The sequence below is a fragment of the Castor canadensis genome, chromosome 3 (assembly GCF_047511655.1).
Source record: "Castor canadensis chromosome 3, mCasCan1.hap1v2, whole genome shotgun sequence".
NCBI classification, from domain to species: domain Eukaryota; kingdom Metazoa; phylum Chordata; class Mammalia; order Rodentia; family Castoridae; genus Castor; species Castor canadensis.
In genome coordinates this window covers 91,515,043-91,535,688 of record NC_133388.1, presented here as the reverse complement: position 1 = coordinate 91,535,688, position 20,646 = coordinate 91,515,043, and the positions used below count along the sequence as shown (strand labels likewise).

The window sequence follows — 20,646 nt, the reverse complement described above, 5'->3', positions numbered from 1 at the left end:
ACAGACTAGATCACAGGAGGCCCACGGGGCTTCAGAGGTTACCAGTGACGTTCCAGTTTTCAAGGTAGATAGATACTTCATGAGTATTCCAATATTCTTTACATGTTTATTACATATACACATTTTGCATACTTACTTGTATCTGCTTCTTCTACCTGATGATCCTTTTTTTTTTAAATCACTGGCCCTACTTCAACGTCAGACCATCTCAGGACTTCAGTAAAAGGGGAGCAAAACTTGGCATCTCTCTCAAATAAATCTAAAGGTCCTTCCCCCAGTTGCATTCAGCCATTGCTGAAGATAATTTCATACTCCCACTAACTCCTGATCACTCTTTTATGATTAGTCTTCAAAATCTATACCTAAAACCGAATTCAAATCTCCACCTGTGGTGTAATGGACAGACTGTGTTAAAAGCCCTCTCTGGCTGTCACAAGTATGGTGGTATAGTCCATGAAGGTTTTTGCAACTATATCAAATGGCCTACTCATACTGAATTTACCTTATCTATGAAAGTTCCCAACAAGGTTCATATACAATGTTGACAATACACCTCTTTTTGACCTATCTAGACTAAAAAGAATGAACTTCGAAATTTTATCTCATTAGATCAGCCTTTTTAACTCGTTCAGATAGACAGGTACTTACTCTCAATGTCACTATTCTCTGAGAAGTCCTCTGTATTTTACATTCTTTATAAATTTCCAAGGCACTCAAGTCACTAAACAAGAGTTGAACAGTACTGGCCTGCAAAGAAAGACCTGAGCTCTATCACTAGAAGTCTTCAAAACACATCTGTATGCATTTATGTCTTATAGAATTCAACTGGTTATTAATCCTCACGTTTCCTCATTTTTCCATTAGTGTATTAACAGAAACCACTATAAAATGTACCACTAGACCATAAAAACAAAATTAGCAGCTCTCTTTGGTCTTTCATCCTGGAAAAAGTATTACGATAGCATTGCTCTGTTGCATTGGACCATCATGAGGACCTTCCCTGGAGATTGCAGTAGAAAGCAGAAAGCTGGTCTCCAGCTATTCTTTCTGGAGCAACCATTCCTGCCATGGGTTACCTACTGTGAGAATTCTTTTAACTGGGAGAAAAATAAACTATTTTGTATAAAGGCAAAAACAAGGGTACTACTTCAATAGACTAAATAGATCCTAAGACCAAGAACCCAAGCCTAGAGAGAATAAAGCACACCAAACCATAGGGTATTTTGTTTTCCAAACAAATTTAATTCTGTTCTAGCCCCAAAGAAGAGGAAGAACTTAAATCTTAAAAATAAAAAATTACTCAATAACAAAGCCATTGAAAAGTTAAGCCCACTCCCTTAGCAATAAATACTGAACTGATATATATATACATATTAGACTCAGGAAGGAGACAAGAATAGCAATCTTGGGGACTCTGCCTCATGGCAAGATCCCAACACATCTACCAATTCCATGTTCTTCGCTTAAACAAGAGAGCAGTCAAGAGGCAGCAGAGATAAAGCAGGGGAGGTGTGGCTCTGGAGAGAGGTGGCACCTGACAAAAGAGGAGATACAAGGTATCTTACAGGACAGGAGCAGGGACAGTCTTCATTTAAAGCATCCTCTACCCTTCCCTCCAATTTCAGATGAGTCACTGTCGGTGGCTGGTCCAGGGGCTGAGTTCTTGAGCCTGTCTCCTCGCCTCTGCTTCCTTTTTAGAGTGCAAGCCAAGGAAGATCATTCACACTGTGGTCGTGATGCCACTGTGGCAGCAGCCTGGCTACTGGAGCCCTGAGGTTTCCCATTCACCACCAGCAGGAGGGGCGTCTCCACACGAACACTGGAAAAGGAGTAGTCCTAGAAAAGACAGATAGACAAAGGTTCGTTATAGACCATAGGTGCAAAAATCTTCAGCATGGGGATACACCACCTGCAACTTTCTTCCCCAGTCTTCCTGTCAAAGCTCTATCTCACTGAGCTATCAAAAGAGAGAAAATTTTCCCAGTTTTCAATCCTCAGAAGGAAAATCAAGGGAAAAGTAGGATACCAGTAGTATAACTATACGAATGGAACAGGTTAGCAGGGCTGGCTCCCACCTGTAATCCTAGCTACTCAGGATTACAGTTTGAAGTCAGCCCCAGGCAAATAGTCCAGGAGACCTTATCTCAAAAATACCCAACACAAAAAAAGGGTTGGTGGGAGTGGCTCAAGTAGCAGAGTACCTGCCTAGCAAGTGTGAGGCCCTGGTTCAAATCCCAGGGCTGCAAAAAAAAAAAAAAAAGAATGGGACAAGTACAGTTCTCTAATTCAAAAAAGGCAATTTCCCCTCAGAGAATCTGCCTTTCCCATGGTGTTTCTTGACAATTAATTAGCAATAGAGAGCACCCAACCAGAGGAGACAGCTCTCCTTTGTAAAGCCCTAAATTAACCTGCCAAACACAGATTAAAGTTACTTCCCCTTTTTACATCAAGAGGAAGAAACAGATGAGGTGACAGAATGTAGACATTTTCCTAGTAACAGAAAAGATACCAGCTCACTTTACCAGTCCAAATGTATTTTAAGCTGTAAAATATGCTGCTAAAAAATCTTTACCCCAAAAATATTATTTCACTGATGGCATGAAGCAAGGTCCTTTAAGTCACAGTAAAAATAAAGAATTCTCATAAATTTTTTACAGAGTCCTAACAAGAATATGGGCAAGTAAGAAAAAAATAGCAATTTGTACAAGATAGTCAAAAAGCATGTAAAAAAGCTCAACCTCATAAAATCTCAACCTTGTGAAGAAAAAAAATTAAACATTTTGGTGCTATATTGTTCACATAAAATTAGCAAATATTTTTAAATGACAGTTTTATTGAAATAGTTATTATCTTTTGAATGGGTCTGACAATGTAGGAGATGAAGATAACAAGTAAGGCAACGGAGGCAGTAAAACTCTTAGCCATGTCTAGACCTCAGTTAAGTTTTCAGTTAACGTTAACTATTATTATCATCTCTACTATGTGTCAATTCAAAAGAATGCAATGGAATATGGAAAAGCATGAAAAATATTCACAAATTTTTGTATATACTATCCCATACATGATTTAAAATATACATATGAATGTATGTATGTATTTCTGAAAAAGAAAAATACTGATGATAAACACACCAAACTCAATAGCGGTAACATCTGAGTGACATTATTTCGGTCCTCTTTTTTTTTTTTCCGGTAAATGCCCTGCAACTTGAGCCACTCTACAAGTCCTTTTCTGTGATGGGTTATTTTTTCTTCTTTTTTTAAATAGGTTCTCACTTTTTGCCAGGCTGGCCTCAAACTGTGATGCTCCTGATCTCTGCCTCCCAAGTACCTATGGTTACAGACATGAGTCACCAGCTCCCGGCTCCATTTTTTTAATTTTTTTTTTTTTTTTGCTTACCAGTAGTTTCCCTTCATAGTTGAAAAAATATATATAAACATATACAGAGAGATATATGTACACACACACACACGCATGTGTGTGTATACATATAAGAATATACACACCCTCGAAAGTATATAGGTATTATACACAAACACTCATTCAGGCATGAATTACTGCTATGTCCAAAAGAATGTGCTCCAGGATACAACAGAGCCACCTGCACACCCATGTTTAGTGCAGCACTATTCACAGTAGCCAAGCTTTGGGAACAGCCCAGATGCCCCACCACAAATGAACGTATTAAGAAAATGTAACATATATTCACAATGGAGTTTTATTCAGCCATGAAGAAGAATGAAACTATGTTGTTTGAAGGTAAATGGATGGAACTGGAGAACTTCATGTTAAGTAAAGTAAGCCAAGGTCAAAAATCAAAGGTTGCATGTTTTCTCTCATATGGAAGCTAGACCTAGAAGTTAAATGTATATATGATCATATATCTAGATATAGATATAGATATAGATATAGATAGTGACAGAACAAAATTGTAGTAGTGAGTTTGTCTGAGGGGGGCTACAGGAGGTGGGAGAGAGAAATGTTAGAGAATGAAAAATACTGAAACACCCCATCTTATATATGAATATAACATAATGCACTGTAAACTATTGAATATTAGAAGAGCATGGTGACAGAGAATAAGTAAGTACTGGAGGGGAGGGGTTAATTTGATTAAACCACGATATATACAGACAGGAAGTACCAAGGTGAAACCCCCTTGGATAATAGACACGTAATTTTTTAAAAATGGAGAGCAGGAGGGAAAAATAAATCTTTTCTGAGGTGGGTACCAGTGGGAGGGGGTGGGCACAAGGAAAGAGGGAATGAGGGTGAATATGGTGGATGTGTTTTGTATCCATACATGATAATAGAAGAATAAAACCTGTTGGACCTTTGAAATTATTCTAAGGCGGGGGAGAAGAATGAGGAGGTACATATAAGATATGTTGTAAGCACATATGCAAATATCACAATGTATCCCCCTGGACAACTATTACATCCTAATAAAATCATAAACATAAAAAAGAACATACACACACTGGAAAGTGTATATGTATCATACACAAACACTCATACAGGCATGAATTATTTTTATGCTTATTTTTTCAAAAGAGGTAAGTTTGTTTCCACTTTCAGAGCCTCTGAGCTGCAAGAGAATCCTAGTCATTACTCACCTTTCCCTTGTGCTGAATTTGGTGAAGCCGAAGGTTGGGCTCAGGAATGGCTACAGAGTCCCCAATGAGTACTCCCCAGCTCTGCACCATATTATACACCATCACTGCATAACAAGGTCCATCCGAATCTACCAGGCCAAATGTGCTGCCAGGTTAAGATGGGTTAAGAGAGAAAGAAGGGGAAAAAAAAAAAAGGATGTGGACAGGAAAGAACCAGAAACAGTAGTTTTAAAATATTAGCAAAACAAACAAATGCTTTCTCTCTACTATGTACTCATTTATCTTAGGTTATTATAAATCTTTAGAAAATACTCACAGGACTCAGTAATCTGTCACTCTGCTAAAAGCTTACAATACACGCACACTGAGGCTATCTAACAAATACTAATGATCAACTAGTCCAAAACATTGCAGCTGAAACCTTCCTGGCCTGTCAGTTGAACTACCACTTTTAACCCAACCCTCCAGCCATCATCAGTGTCAGCCTAGCTTAACTCCACAGACTTCACTAAATACTATGTACGTGTCGACGGTGTGTAGCTGTATGATTCCAATCCAGCCATAAATGACCTGTAGTCTAGCAGAAGCCAGACAACAAAACCACCACTTGGGCTGAAGTGTAACTCAGTGACAGAGGGCTTGCCGTGCATGCAAAAAAGTCCTAAATTTGATCCCCAGCACTGCAAAAAAGAAAAATAATAATATCACTTATAGTACAGTGTGACAGGTACTCAAACAGCTTTTCCTTTGTACTACATTACATGAAACCACAATTGGGCTGTGGGCTCAGAAAAATGGAAAGACATCCTGGAGGAGGTAACCCTCAATGTAAATTTTTTTTTTCCTTGCAGTGTTACATTTGAATTCAGAGCCTTGTGCTTGCTAGGCAGGCACTCTACCACTTCTAAAGATGGAAAAAGTAGCTGGGTTTTCTGGGTATGACTGCACATGGCTGTAATACAAGTACTCAGGAAGCTGGGGCCTGGGCTAGAGATAAAAATTGTGAGCACATAGGAGGCAGCCAAAGCCCAGGGTTTACACAACATCACCAAGCAAGATGCCCTATAAATGCAATGGTGGAAAAACCAGAGCCAGGTCATCAACTGACACACCGGAACACCCAGGAAACAGTGCCATCAAGCATAGCTCTCCCTTGATGAATCCAGTCAAAGCCCCAGTAGCTTTCTACACACTGTATTAGACCACCATTGACAGGTGATTAAACTTGACAACTACACGCCCTCCTGGTATAGAGAGAGGAAAAGAACAAAAACAGTTCTGGGAACCCAACATTTAGATGTTGAGGAGAAAAAGAGAAACTAAGGAGTAGCAAAATATTTATTTGTTCTCAGGTTTCTCTAAAATCTACCAACGTCTATATTCCTTTTTATTCCTCTTGGCTCTAAGGTCTGCTCTATTAACTAAACTTTTCTCATTCATGTTCTTGCTCTTCAAATCAGCAAATACATGGACCTTTAGACACCTCCAGAGAACAGTGAGAGCTGTAAGAGGAATTGTGTATTAAGTCTGGATAAGCAGAAAGGATGTGAAAGGCAATCGGAAAAGGTAAGTCAGAATGTTACAGAGCCATGTAGTGGGAGCCACTGGATCAGATGCCTAGAAAGACACTGGTAATCCCAGAAAATAAACCAGTTCAGTAGAAAAAAAAGAAGAAAGTAACCAACCAAGAATCAGGAAGTGAGTGAAGGACCAAGAAGTGATGGCATTCACTAAACCCTAACTTTTCAAGACTTAAAAAATTTCTAAGTAAATATTCTTACTTCATTCCTCTGCTAGACTGTAAGCATCCTTTGCCAAGTCCTTTATATTTCATTTTTCCTTTTTTCTCACTCCCTATAATATATATACTAAATGCACAATAGGTATTTGTTGAATGACATCTGAGATAATTTCCACGACCAGGCCTTAAATTCAGCTTCAAAGCTTACCTTCCAGAATTGCCTAAGCACTCCTAAATCCAAACAGCAGTGACAATTTGTCCTCTTTCAATTCTATGATTATCAAAACACAAAAGAATAGGAGAATTTTAAGACGTCTGTATAATATAAAAACATGTCCTGGGTTGGGGATGTAGCTCAGTGGTAAAGCACTTACCTAACATGAACAAGGTCCTGGGTTCATCCCCAACACCACAAGAAAACAAACAAGAAAACCTTAGCCAGGCATAGTAGCACACAGCTGTAATCCCAACACTCAGGAGGCTGAAGATGGAGGACTGTGAATTCAAGGGCACCCTGGGCTACATAGCAAGTTCAAGGCCAGTGTGGGCTACATAGCAAGTTCAAGGCCAGTGTGGACTACATAGCAAGACCCTGTCTCAAAAAGAAAACTAACCTGCCAAATTTCAGCAATAGAACTGGTGGAGTGGCTCAAGTGGTAGAGCGCCTGCCTAACAGGTGTGAGACTTTTAACAAAAATATTGTCAAAAAAAAGCCCAAATTTCAGCAATGAATGTTGGAATCCATAAAGTACCAAACTCTAAGGAAAAAATAGGCAATGAAATAATCTACAAAGGCCTCTATCAAGAGATTGTTAGAATTACCTGGGTAACTTCTGCTTATGGAACAGTCAGAAAGCAATCAGAAGTCACTAGTGTGTTAACACTAATAATGTCCTAACTGCTTAGAGAAAGGCCAGAAACTGAGAGCAATTAGCTTAGAAGGGAAAAAAAAGAAAGGGCAAGAGAAACTCACAAGGGTACTTTCTCCTCTGTGGTCAAGCTGAACACCACTTTTCCCAGGACCACAACACCACTGTTCACACCAGGCTGCAGTGCACTCAGTGGCCTGAGCTCCAGGGTCACCTTCTGCCCAGAGGCTGACTGATAGCGCCCATCGCCACAAGGGCCTAGGTGTGTTGGGCGCAAGCTTCCCAGCATGCTCTGCAGCTTTTTAGTCTTCATCTTTCCCTGAGAAAAAAAAAAAAAACAGAAATAGTTAAGAAGCTGGAAACTAGTGTTCTCTTTGAGAATCTAGTGCTTCCCTCCCCACTACTAGCTTCTGTGGCATCTCTGCACCTAAGCCTATTCTAAGAGCAGGCTTCAGCCCCTTTATACATCTTTACCTTGCTCTCCAGGAGGCTGGTTAATCTACTGAGGAATTCTAGGAGTTGTTGCTCTCGTTGCTGGGGCTCTGGCCAAGCAGGGTCCAGTGCTGCAGCCCGGGAGAAGCCCTCCAGGGCCTCCCCATAACTTTCTTCATATTTATGTAACTGTAAAAGAGTAAACCAAAACCTCCTGATTATACTCAAACTATGCAGAGGAAATGTCACAATGGGCTAAGAATCAATAGAAATACAACTGTGTTCTTTCCTAGTTATCTTCCTGTCCTACCATGAGCATTCTTTGTTCTGGCCACAGGAGTAACAATGCCACAAATGAAATCAAAGAAGGTAACTTCTGTTACATATACTGGATCACTCTATTTTTACACTTACACCTAACACCTCAGAAGTCTTCTAAACCATCTCCCCATTCTCCATGTACTCCTACCTCCTCAGTCCCTCCCCCTTCCTTCTAGTGACTCCATCCAACACTGAAGTCAAACTAAACTAGGGTAGCTCTTCCTAGAAATAATCTGGCTTCCTCCCACTTTGTATCTGGCCTTATCCCTATGTATACTCAGTCATGCTTGCAGGCTAAGATTAGATGTCTTTTTTATCTAACCTTCAGATAACTACTAACCCGTGGGTCTTACCGTTGCCCTGTTCAGATGAAGGTCAGGATTGTTCGAAGCTTTCCTGTCAACCTTCTCCTGTAATGGCATAAAAAGATCAGTGGATCATACTTCGACCTTAGGATGGCCAAGCCTAACACGTCTCTTTCCAGGGATTTCCTCTCCCTAGAAAACTCTGAGGCTCTTCCTTGTCAAATGTTGCCTGTACCCAGTGTTATTAGTCTAATAACTGTTTGTATGGTATATAACTCAGACTCTGAAACCTCAGGTGTTTGCATGTATGAAACTTTACAATACGGCTATAATTAATCCACAGTTATTATTAAAGGTAGAAGAAATATTTGAAAGCATTCTGATAAAAAATAAAGAAAACAAACTTAAATAGTGACATGCTGATGTAAAGAGGAAAGCCTAGGACAGCAATAAAGTCAGTTTTAATGCATCTCCTCTGACGTGAACATGGTTCCAGCCACAAGAGGAATCTTGTTTATATCTATACATCCTTAAAACACACATGTGAAGTCAAATTCTGATTCTCTAAAATAAATGGGACAGAAACCAGAGGACAGTGCACATATGTGTGAAGAAACTGACACGGTGATTATATTTTAGACTTGATTCATTGCCTAGAACATTGCAAAAGCAAAAACAACATGAATTTAAATGCCTTAAATGGCTGTTTGAGATTTTTTAAAAGTGCAGATTTAAGTAAAGAAATTTAAGTGTTAAAATTATTATTTGGTGAAACCAAATGTAAAATTTGGAAGTATACCCAGCAGCCCAGCAACTAAGAGAAATGATGGACAAATGGGACTTCATAAAATTAAAAAGCTTCTGCACAACAAAAGAAATGGTCTCTAAACTGAAGAGACCACCCACAGAGTGGGAGAAAATATTTGCCAGCTATACATCAGACAAAGGACTGATAACCAGAATATACAGGGAACTTAAGAAACTAAACTCTCCTAAAATCAATGAACCAATTAATAAATGGGCAACAGAACTAAACAGAACTTTCTCAAAAGAAGAAATTCAAATGGCAAAAAAGCACATAAAAAAATGCTCACCATCTCTGGCCATAAAGGAAATGCAAATCAAAACCACACTAAGATTCCACCTCACCCCTGTTAGAATAGCCATCATCAAAAACACCACCAACAACAAATGTTGGAGAGGATGTGAGGAAAAAGGAATCCTCTTACACTGCTGGTGGGAATGCAAACTAGTACAACCACTCTGGAAAAAAAGTGGAGGCTTCTTAAAAACCTAAACATAGACCTGTCACATGACCCAGCAATCCCACTCCTGGGGATATACCCAAAGGAATGCGACAGAGGTTACTCCAGAGGCACCTGCACACCCATGTTTATTGCAGCACTATTCACAACAGCCAAGATGCCCCACTACTGATGAATAGATCAAGAAAATGTGGTATTTATACACAATGGAATTTTACGCAGCCACAAAGAATGAAATTTTGTCTTTTGCAGGTAAATGGATGGAACTGGAGAACACCCTTCTGAGCGAGGTTAGCCAGGCTCAGAAGACCAAAAATTGTATGTTCTCCCTCATACGCAGACTTTAGATCTAGGGCAAATGCAGAAATGTGATTGGACTTGGATCACATGACATGGGGAGAACTCATACGGGAGATATAGGAATAGGTAGAAAACCCAAAACATGAAAGCGTTTGATGTCCCCATTCCAGAGCAATTAATACAGAAACCTTAAAACAACAGAGGTTAACATAAGAAGGGGATCAGGAACCAGTGTAAAGATCAGTTAGAGATGAATCAATATGGGTTGTAGCACATATGTACATGAAAGCAATGCTAGGAATCTCTCTGTATAGCTATCCTTAACTCAACTAACAAAAACGCTTTGTCTCCCTTATTATGCTTATGTCTTTTCTTCAACAAAATTAGGGATAAGGGCAGACAGGCTCTAGCCTGGAAGTGAAGGGGGGGAAGAAGGGCAGAGGGTGGGGGAGGAGGGCGGGGGGGAGAAGTGACCCAAACAATGTATGCACATGTGAATAAATGAATTAAAAAAAAAATTGGAATCCCCCCCAATAAGGAAAGGGTGTAGGAAGGTGACTATGTAATGGAAATATTATGTGCTCATGGGAAAAAAGGACTGTTGAAATCAATCCAGTAATGGGGGGAGGGGAATGATGTAGGGGGCGAATTCGACTATGATATATTGTAAGAATACAATATAAGAATACAATATATATTGTTGTACCCCCAGCACAACAATATGATAATTAAAAATAAATAAGTAAAACTGAAAAAAAAATTTTTGAAGTACATCGTATTATTCTTTAAAATGTAAACAATCATTGATGCCAGGAGCTCATGCCTGTAATCCTAGCTACTTGAGAGGCAATGATTGGGAGGACTGTAATGAAGCTAGCCTGGGCAAAATTTTACAAGACCCCATCTCAATCAACAGCTGGATATGGTGGAACATGCAGGAAGGATAGAAAGATCACAGTTCAGGCTGTATGAGGGAAAAAGTAAAACTCTAGTCTCAAAATTAACCAGAGCAGAAAGGGCCAGTGGTATGGCTCAAGAGGTAGAGCACCTGCCTAGCAAGTACAAAGCCTAGTTCAAACACCAGTATCGCAAAGAAAAATAAATAAATAAATAAAAGGAAACAGGCATGAAATGAAGAAATTAAGCTAAAAGCCACGCACGGTGGTTCATACCTGAACTGCCAGTACCTGGAAGGTACAGGCAAAAGGATAGTGAGCCTGGGTTACACAAGGAGACCATGTCTTAAAAAACAAAACCACAACTGAAAAAAGAAAAAAATTAGAATCAAATATAACTTATCCAAAAGTTCCCTGACTGAAAAAAGGACAGTCCTTAAACTGCAAATATGAATATACAATAGCCACTTCTTTATTCTGCCACATAAAGCAAAATAAGTAATGATAAGTTAAAAAGCATTCACTATGTCAAAGAAAGTCTGAAAGCAAAAAAAGATGAAGATGAGCACTCAGAGGGCTGACACAGCCTCACTCAAAGCCTGAAGGAAACAGGGAAAGTGGCTGTCGATATAAAAATGGCCCAGAAGACTAAACAAAGCATGGGCTTTATGAACTAATTCCTAGGAATTGATGCAGAATGGCTATGTGCTGTTTCTCTTTTAGCCCAGGGGAAATCCAGTCATACTATCTAAAAGTTAATTTGGGGATAGCTAATTTATACTTAAGTATTAGAGTTTTCATTTTTCTTTAAAATGAGTACATACAAATAATAAGCAATATTTTTAGATTAAATTGTTTTTTATTGCACAAAGTAATGGGTTTCATTATGACATTTTCACACATGTATACAACATACTTCAAACATATTCACTCCCTCATCATCCTCTCTTGTCTGCTCCCCCTCCCTACTGGTCCTACCTCCAAATGTTCCCCCTTTTACATTTCTGTAAACATATTTTAATAGGCTTTTTTCCCTGTTAAAAAAGATGGACATTTTGAGACAGGCTCTGTGACTCAGTTATGCATGCCTGTAAGAAATCTAGACCACTTAAGGAGCTGTCTGGCACTAAGATCATACTGCAAAAGATTCCTAAGCAGAATAAGCCACTTCTGCAGATGCAGCTTTTCAAACCACACCCAGGAGATACCAGCAAACATAGCCCACACTGCTTGCTAAAGGACCACAGGAAGACTGAACAGTGCTCCTGCTTCTGTTGCTGCCTCTCTTCATCTGACCTGAGTGATCTTAAGTACTTACTGCTTGAGCATAGGCACTGAGGGCTTGCTGGGAGATCTTAGGGCTCTGGCCAGTATTGAAATAAAGAGAAAGGTATGCATTCCCCAGAATATCTGAAAGAGAAACAGTGGCAGATCATCTCAAAGCCAAAGTCCAAGATACGACCTATTTGAAGACCCCACATTTGAACTTGGGAGACTAAGGCAGCAAGATACGGAGTTTGAGGCCAGACTGAGCTACACAGCAAGACCCTGTAGGAAAAGAGAAGGCGGGAGGGAGGGAGGTGACAGAAAGAAAGAGGATGGGGAAAGAAAGAGAGGAAAGAAGAAAGGGAAGGATGAAGGAGAGGAGGAGAGGGAGGGGAGGGGAAGGGGAAGAAGAAGAGGAAGGGAGAGGACGAAAGGGGAGGAGGAAAAGGAAGACCCCACATCTGAGCCAAATCAGGATGACACTATATTTGGTATACCCAAAATTCTACTAGGATAGAGAAATATGGACCCCCCCCGCCCCTGCCGCAAGAAGAAACCTGAGCAGGAGTTATAAAAGCCCTGACTGTTTATGTGGAAACATAAGTCTTCTCTCTTGGATCCACAGACCTAAGAGTTCTAAGAACAGTGATTATCAAAATACCTTTTGGGCTTCTTTTAAACAAAGATGCCTCCAGAGTCAGACTCAATGGGTGGGCTCCAGATGATTCTGGGATTTAGCCTTGGTTAACAACCACTACTCTAGAAACTTGCTGGAGATCTTTTGAGAGCACTCACACCAGGATCGGCCATCAAGGACATCCATCTGCACAGCCAACTTGGCCTGTCGGACACTGTCCATGACATGGCGCGAGTGTTCATCTCCAGAGCCTGTCTGCAGTTGGCGAAGCACCATTGACAGGTTTTGCAGGGAGACTTTATTCTTGCACTGCAAATGTTAAAGACATACACTCAACCTTCCTGACTCTACCTTCCACTTCCAAATCTATTCAAACCTCCATTTTCCCCAAATCCTAATTTTTCATCTTAATTCTTGCTGCCATCTCCATTTTCGAAGCCTATATACAAGAACTGGTTTTGATGCCAACTTTGCCTCACTTCTCATCTACCCTGAACCTATCCCATCCTCTTTTTCTTTCTCAGCCCCATGTCCCTTATTTCCTCATCCAGGTCTGTTTCCCACCCACCCTCCCTTCTGATTCTCTTCTTGGAGCTAGTTCAAACTGCATTCTTATCTAGTATTCTTGTCCTAAGGAAATTTATCAACCAAAGAAAGGAATCTTCCTTCCTATCTGGATGCTCCAAGGGTATAATGGGCAGCTCACATGGGTGAGGGCTCCTGAGAAGCAGGTGTGAGCAGCTGCAACATCCCCTTTCTTCCAGTACACTTCACCCAGCTGATTCCAGGCTTCCACCAGCTCAGGTTCCAGCTTCACAGCTTTTGACAGAAGCTCTTCAGCCTTAGGGCTGTAATCAGGAGTCACATTCAGTGCCTTCCCTGTTAACATCAGAGCCTGTGCTTTGCCCTGGACAGAACCTAGGAGGAATGGAAAAATAAAAGAAAGTATAGGAGCAGGGTACTTTCTCTCAAGAAATAAGTAGATGCCAGCTCTAAGAATGGAAAAATCTATCAACAAACTATTTACTGAAAGTCTACTGTATAGAGAATAATGACAGTTAACTGGGTAGCAAAGAATGCATTGTTTGTACCATAGAGGGCAGCAATCTGGTGGAGAAGACAAAGCATATACATGGAAAATTAAAATAACAATGAAAAGAAGCATATGGCATGCATTCAATGACTGGATTTTTAAAAGTCAAAAGACCCTCCAAGCTAGAAAATGATATAAACAAAGACAAAGAGGCAGAAGTACATGTGACATGTTCATAGGAGAATGAGTGGTCCAACCTGGATGAAACAAGAAGTTACTTGATAAACAAGTGGTCAAAGATAAGGTTAGAAGAAAAAAAAAAAAAAGACAATTGAACTGAGCATGGTGGTGTACACCTATAATCCAAGAGTACTCAGGAGGCAGAGGCAAGAGGATCACAAGCTTCTGAGATCAACCTGGGCTACACAGCAAAACCTTGTTTCAATCAATCAATCAACCAATAAATGAGGGATGGAGGGAGGGAAAGACAATGGAGACTTGAATACCAGGTCAAGGGGTTAGACTTCAGCCAATCAATAGTCAATTCAAGGAATCTTGAAGACTCCTTGCAAAAAGGCAGATAAGAGGATAAGACTAAATGTATGAAGTAAGCATTTAGAAAGATAACTATGGCCAAGGTCAGAATGTAAATTAACTTGGAAGTAAAAGAAAGCACAGGCACAAAAATCAGTTAAGAGAATTGCTACAGTACTTCAAGCAACAAGTATGTTTCTTTATTTCATATCATTTGCTACAATCACACTTTAGGAAAAGTAGGTTAGGTGGCTATAGTCTGCACAGGGGTCCTTAAAAGAAACATTCTGTTCTACCAACCTATAGCAGCCACAAACAGGATACCAAAGAGTCTACAGAGAGAGAGAAACTCTATCACATTTCAGTGGAGAGCAGGGGGTGGCATACTCTTTAAGGTTCATACCCAAAACTTGCTCCATTTGATGGAGGGTCTTCTCCATCTCCTCCCGCACATCCTGTTGCTTCTGTCCAGCATCCTCAACGCTGTGTGTCTCAAAATAGCAGTCTCGAAATGAATAGAGCTGATCCACCAGTTTCTAGAAAGCAGAAGAATGGTCCAGTAAGTGGAGAGAGCACCTGACAAGGGAATTTCGAACTGACAAGCCATACTGTTCTTGGCCTAGAAATACTGATTCTCTTATCTCACCTAGGAATGCACAATAAGCAGACTGGACAGGTCTATCAAATGCCGCAGATCTTGAGGAAAGTGGCCAGTGTCCCAAGCCCAATCTCATGGTCCCAAGTTGTCCCATGCCCGTCAAGCACTACAATGACAATACTTTCTCCCAGCTCCAGCAGGGTTTCCAATAACTCTAAGCACTTCACATACCACAGTCAGGAACACTTCATAACTCGAGATAAACCAAAAGTTCACATCATTCTATCTGGTTCTGGTCCCAAAAAGAACCAGAAATTTACTCTTAAAACTGGAATTCCTAAGCTCAGTGGTACAGCAGTTGCCTAGCATGCATAAGGCCCGAGGTCTGTTCACCAGCACAGACAAAAAACAAAACAAAAAAATGGACTTCCTAACAGAAATAATTTTATCCCACATTTTTCATATGCTGAAATCTGAGAATACATAATCTGAGTATGAAAAGACGTTGTTTTTTGCCACGAACAGAACAATTTGAAATTGGTAACCTTGGGGTTTTGCAGGTTTTTTTTTTTTTCTTTAAATGTTTGTTAGATTTTTGCTTTGTTTCATCTTATTTATTTTTTGTCAGGTCATCTTCTGGATCTCTTGCATTTTTTCCAAGTCAATGTTCTCTTTCCATTCTTAAATAATTCTGAGTTTCCTTGTCTGGACTACTATAATAACCTTTTCTTGGTAGTACTGGGGCTTGAGCTCTCAGGGCCTTAGGTTTGTTAGGCAGGCACTCTACCACTTGAGCCACTCCACCACTTGCCAGGCCTGTTGTTCTGTATTGGGTTTTTTGAGATAAGGTCTCCAGGAACTATTTGCATCAGGCTGGCCTTGAACCACAATCCTCTTGATGTCTGCCTCCTGGATAGTTAGGATTACAGGCATGTGTCACCAGTGCCAGCTTTGCAATAGCTTCTTTATGGGTCCCCTTGTTTCTACTCTCTCATTTATTCTCTCCACTGTAGTCAATGAAGTTGTCAATCAAATCACAAGCCCACAAATAAGTTTTCAATTCCAGACAGAATAAAATACAAATCCTTACCATGGTCTGCAAGACTGTATGGCCGGACCTCCCACACCCACAACCCATCCTACCACATACTTCCTTCTTACTACCCATCCTCCTACAATACTCAAGCCACACTGGCCATCATTCAGTTCCTCAAACCCATCAAGCTGAATCCCACCCTGAAGCATTTACCATGCTTTTCCCTATGCCTAGATACTCTCTCCCCAGATCTCTGCCTAATTCCTCCTCATCATTTAGAGCTCAGCTCAAATACTAACTGCTCTCTCAAAAAGGCTGCCCCCAACCACCCAAACCAAAGTAATCTCTGCCTCCTAGCACCACTGCTAAGTCACACTCATTTTCCTTTGTAGTACCTTTGAAACTATGTGGCTTATTCACAGACTACTGTCTGACTTCACCACTGGAACATAAGCTCCACAATGGAAGGCACTTAATATGTTTCGTTTAGAGCTACATCTGAACAGTAGAACAGGGACTGGCTTGTGATAGGCTCTCATTAAATATATTAATATATCATCCATCTCTAACAAATACAGATATGTCATAACTAATTGAAAATCCTACCCTAAATAGAGAAGACACTAGCACTAGCACCTTCTGCAAAGTGCCTTTAGTGTTTTTGTTTTTTGGTTTTTTTTTTTTTTTTTTTTTTTTTGGTTTTGGGGGTTTTTTGTGGAACTGACTTTGGAACTCAGGTCTTTGCATTTGCAAAGCAGGCACTCTACCACTTGAGCCACATCTCCAGTTCACTTTTGCTCTGGTTATATTGGAGATGGGGTCTCAAGAACTATTTGCCCAGGCTGGCCTTAACTGAGATCCTCCTGATCTCAGCCTCCCAAGTAGGTAGGATTACAGGTGTGAGCCACCAGTGCTGGCTCAAGTTTTCTTATGTGTATTATTTTCAAGCCCCAGACTGCAGAGATTCTAAATTTAGTATTTTAGCAGAATTCAAAATTTTGTGTTTTAAAAAGCACCCCAGGTGACTGAAATAAAAATGATCTGTGAAACTTTCAGAAATAGCCTTTTATAACTTGCTTCTACCCTAAAATATCTTTAACAATGAAATCAAAGCTTACTGCCATCTCCATGGATAAAAACATCACTAAATAACCCTTTCTCCCTTCTCTACTTCACTCTTACTCCATTCCTGCATTTATTCACTCACCCCCAAGATACCTCAAGTATTCTATTCTGTTCCAAGCCACTTAGGGCATCTACCAAAAATGAAAGCACAAAAGACAGTTCTCAGCAAAAATTACACCTTTTGTCCTGCAATCAGCCTGGCTGCAAACTAGTAAGAGTCTGAGGAATTGTGAAGCCAGGCACCGGTGGCTCATACTTCTAATCCTAGCTACTCAGGAGGCAGAGATCAGGAGGATGGCAGTTCAAAGCCAGCCCAGGCAAATAATTCATGAGACCCTACCTCAAAAATACCCATCATCAAGAAAGAGCTGGTGGAGTGGCTCAAAGGTGTAGGCACTGAGCTCAAACCCCAGTACCACCAAAAAAAAAAAAAGTCTGAGAGACTGTGAATGATTGTCTGTTTTTATAAAGCAAATATGCAAGAAATTGCTTGGTTTTGTAGTGTGGTTTTGTTTTGCTGGACTAAACATTTTATTCTCATGGCAATATCAATACATATAAAGTGTTTAAAATCAAATAGAAACATGTGAAAATAGGAAGTAAAAACTCATGATTACCCCAGCAGCCTCGGGGATAATGACCTCAGGTTTTTTACACATATACTAACATATTTACGCGATGTTTCTAACATGGAGCGAGGATTGAGGAAGTCTGATGCCAGTCACACTATGGAAAAGATGAAGTTAATTCAAGTCAGGTGGAAATGGGACGAAGACCACTCTAAAAGTGCTGTTCTTTTAACCTGCTCGAAGAACAAAGAAATCTCACCAATGTTTAAATTTTTGTGTCAGAGCTCTTTAAGCAAATTCCAAGCCCATCACCGGTTAATGTTTAATTCCAGGCCGTCTCAGAACACAAAGTGAGCTTCTGAGGAATAAGGAAAATCCTGGGTCCTTAAAACTTGGCAAATCCTTCCTACCAAGACACCTGCGGAGTCTGGACCCCTCTTCATGGTTCCCCAAATTGGGGACTCAAAACAAATCAAAGCCACTTAGTAGTAAGGGCCGCAACCAGGTGCAGGCCATTACTGCGGTCATTGCCAGTATCAAAGCAGCAAGGTGCTAAAGAAATGGCCGTGACGGAGATCCACACAACGTGATGGCAGTTCGTGCCCGTCCGCTGCCGTTCACCTGTGCGCGCTACTCGCGGTGCAGGAATCTGCAGGGACTTCCCAGGACGAGCAGGACGACCCTGCGGGGCTGCGAGCCGCGCCGGCGGCCGTCCCCACGCCCCGCCGTCCGCCCGCCCGCTGGGCTCGCTCGGCGCCCGCGGCCCGCGCCTCCGAGTTGTTATAGTAACCGCACCGACGCACGCAGCGCCCCCCGCCGCGGACTGGCGCGCGCTGCGGACGCTGGACCCCGGTTTTTTCCCTAGTAACAAAAGCACGTGGACGTTAATGTAGGGACTCACCTGCAATTTCTGCAAGACGTGCTTCGCTTCTTCCTCTTCATCAGCCATCATTCCTCAACTCCTCTCGGCTTCTCCGCCCCAACTTTACAACCACAGAGACGCAAACCCACGCCCATCGCCGGCCACGGCGACATCTAGCGCTCCGGAGGCTTACTGCAGCTGAAGGGCGCGGCTGTAGCTCAAAGATGCTCTATAATCACTTTTTCTTTCTTTTTTTTTTGTCAGCACTGGGGTTTGAATTCTGGGTTTCAGGCAGGCGCTCTCTACTTAGCTACGCCCCCTACAATCATTCAGGCTAATTCCATGCATATTTTTGTTAAGAGAGTGGATGGATGGCTATGTTGTTTGGAATTCTGAAGGGAATGTTTGGAATGTTTTCCAAACTTTGCAAATTTATAAGTCATGTTATCATTTTGAATGCACTATTCTAATAAATCTGCCATGCCTGGGACTACGGTGTTCCGTACACGAATACACACTCATTGACTATTTCCAGAAGGATACACAGGAAACAACGTCTCTGCAGAGGGAAAGAGCGAATGGGAGGGAGGTGTAGGTAAGCAAAGAAAATTCTTTTCACTGTATACTATTTTTTACTACATACATGTATTGCCTATTCGAAATTGAACCCAGTTTTAAGGAAAAAATTATTCGCTTTTACACAGACTATGTCTGGAAAGAGATACAGAATTTCCAAAGAACGGAATGAGGGCTAGGAGACAGAGGTAAATGGGAGAATTTCACTCTGCTTTTGTGTGTGTGTGACTGAGGTTTGAACTCAGGGCTTCACACTTGCAAAGCAGGTGCTCTACCACTGGAGCCACACCTCCAGTCCATTTTATTCTGGTTATTTTGGGAAATGCAGCCTTGTGACTATTTGTCCCAGCTGGCCTTGAACCACAATCCTCTCCATCTTGGTGTCTAGTGCTCGAGTACTCCTGATAGTTCTCGGCTTTTTAAATTTTACTTACAGCTCACTTGTATTTCAAACTGATTGTGTGAATCTAACAAAGAATCAAATGATCAAGACAGAAATCATAAATGTGCATAAAATCACTTCCTTAAATCATTTTCTAACAGGATTTACAACTGTGTAAGGAAATGCTTTGTACTGTAATCTATAAAATTTATCTGAAATAAGTATGGATGCTTTTAAAACTTTTTTTTTTTTTGCAGTACTGGGGGTTAAACTCAGGGCTGGCACTTGCTAAGCAGGAGCTCTTACCACTTGAACCACACCATCACTTTTTGCTGTTTGTTATTTCTGAGATAGGGTCTCTAGGGCCCTGCCTGGCCTGAACCAAGATCCTCCTATTTATGCTTATCCAGGTAACTGGGATGACAGGCATGCACCACCACAGCCAACTTTTTCACTGGTTATGATGGACTCTTGCAAACTTTTTGCCAAGGCTGGCCTCAAACCCTGATCCTCCAGATCTCCACCTCCTGAGTAGCTGGGATTACAGGCTTGAGCTTCCATGACCAATGAATGCTTTTGAAGCTTTTTTTTTTTTGACCCTGAGTTCAAATCACAGAACTATCCAAACAAAAAAAGCTTCAAAAACATTCATTGGTCATGGAAGCTCAAAAACATTCAGGTCACAGTGGAGTGACTCAAGCAGTAACAGCACCCATCTAGCAAGCATGAGGCCCTGAGTTCAAACCCCAGTGCTGCCAAAAAATAAATAAATTTCTCCCTTAGGGCTGGTGGAGTGTATCAAGCAGTAGAGTGCCCACCTAACAAGCATGAGGCCAAGTTCAAAATCAGTGCCACCAAAAAAAAAAGTTACCAAGACCCTTGGCCCTGGACAAAAACATAAGACCCTATCCAAAAAATAACTGAAGCAAAAAAAAAACAAAAACCTGGGGCATAGCTCACATGGTAGAGGACCTGCCCAACAAGCTCCAGGCCCTGAGTTCAAACCCTAATAACACACCAAAAAAAGTTCACTCGGCTTCTGTCCCATCTGAGGACCCACCGAGCTTTCTTTTGCAGTGCCTATACTTTCCTTTTTCTTTCAATAAACTGTACTATGGCTTTGCAACAAAAAAAAAGAAAAAAGAACTCAATCTCACACACACACACAAAAAAAAAACATAATTAGATCCCAGATATTGCTTCCCCAATCAGTATGCTTTCAAGTTTTGCGTCTAACAGTTACTGAGTTTATCATTCAAATTCTCTCTTTGCTCTCCATGTTA

At 40.9% G+C, this 20,646-nt stretch overlaps 1 protein-coding gene across 4 annotated transcripts; it reads right to left on the bottom strand.

The window, feature by feature from the left end:
* Nucleotides 1–1,221: 1,221 nt before the first annotated feature.
* On the bottom strand, nucleotides 1,222–18,584 carry Ttc5 (tetratricopeptide repeat domain 5). 4 transcript variants are annotated; one of them, XM_020158400.2, is made up of 10 exons: nucleotides 18,445–18,584; nucleotides 14,619–14,751; nucleotides 13,355–13,566; nucleotides 12,807–12,957; nucleotides 12,064–12,155; nucleotides 8,333–8,389; nucleotides 7,701–7,847; nucleotides 7,331–7,545; nucleotides 4,617–4,761; nucleotides 1,222–1,836 (listed from the first exon to the last, which is right to left on the bottom strand). In XM_020158400.2, the coding sequence occupies exons 1-10, from the start codon at nucleotides 18,493–18,495 to the stop codon at nucleotides 1,717–1,719; spliced, it is 1,323 nt and encodes a 440-aa protein (XP_020013989.1). In that variant the 5' UTR covers nucleotides 18,496–18,584; the 3' UTR covers nucleotides 1,222–1,716. The 4 variants fall into 4 exon arrangements, with proteins under 4 accessions (XP_020013989.1, XP_020013991.1, XP_073924578.1 ...); XM_020158401.2 differs by lacking the exon at nucleotides 1,222–1,836 and adding an exon at nucleotides 6,566–6,628 and having other exon boundaries at nucleotides 4,624–4,761; XM_020158402.2 differs by lacking the exons at nucleotides 12,064–12,155; nucleotides 12,807–12,957.
* Between the last annotated feature and the right edge of the window lie 2,062 nt (nucleotides 18,585–20,646).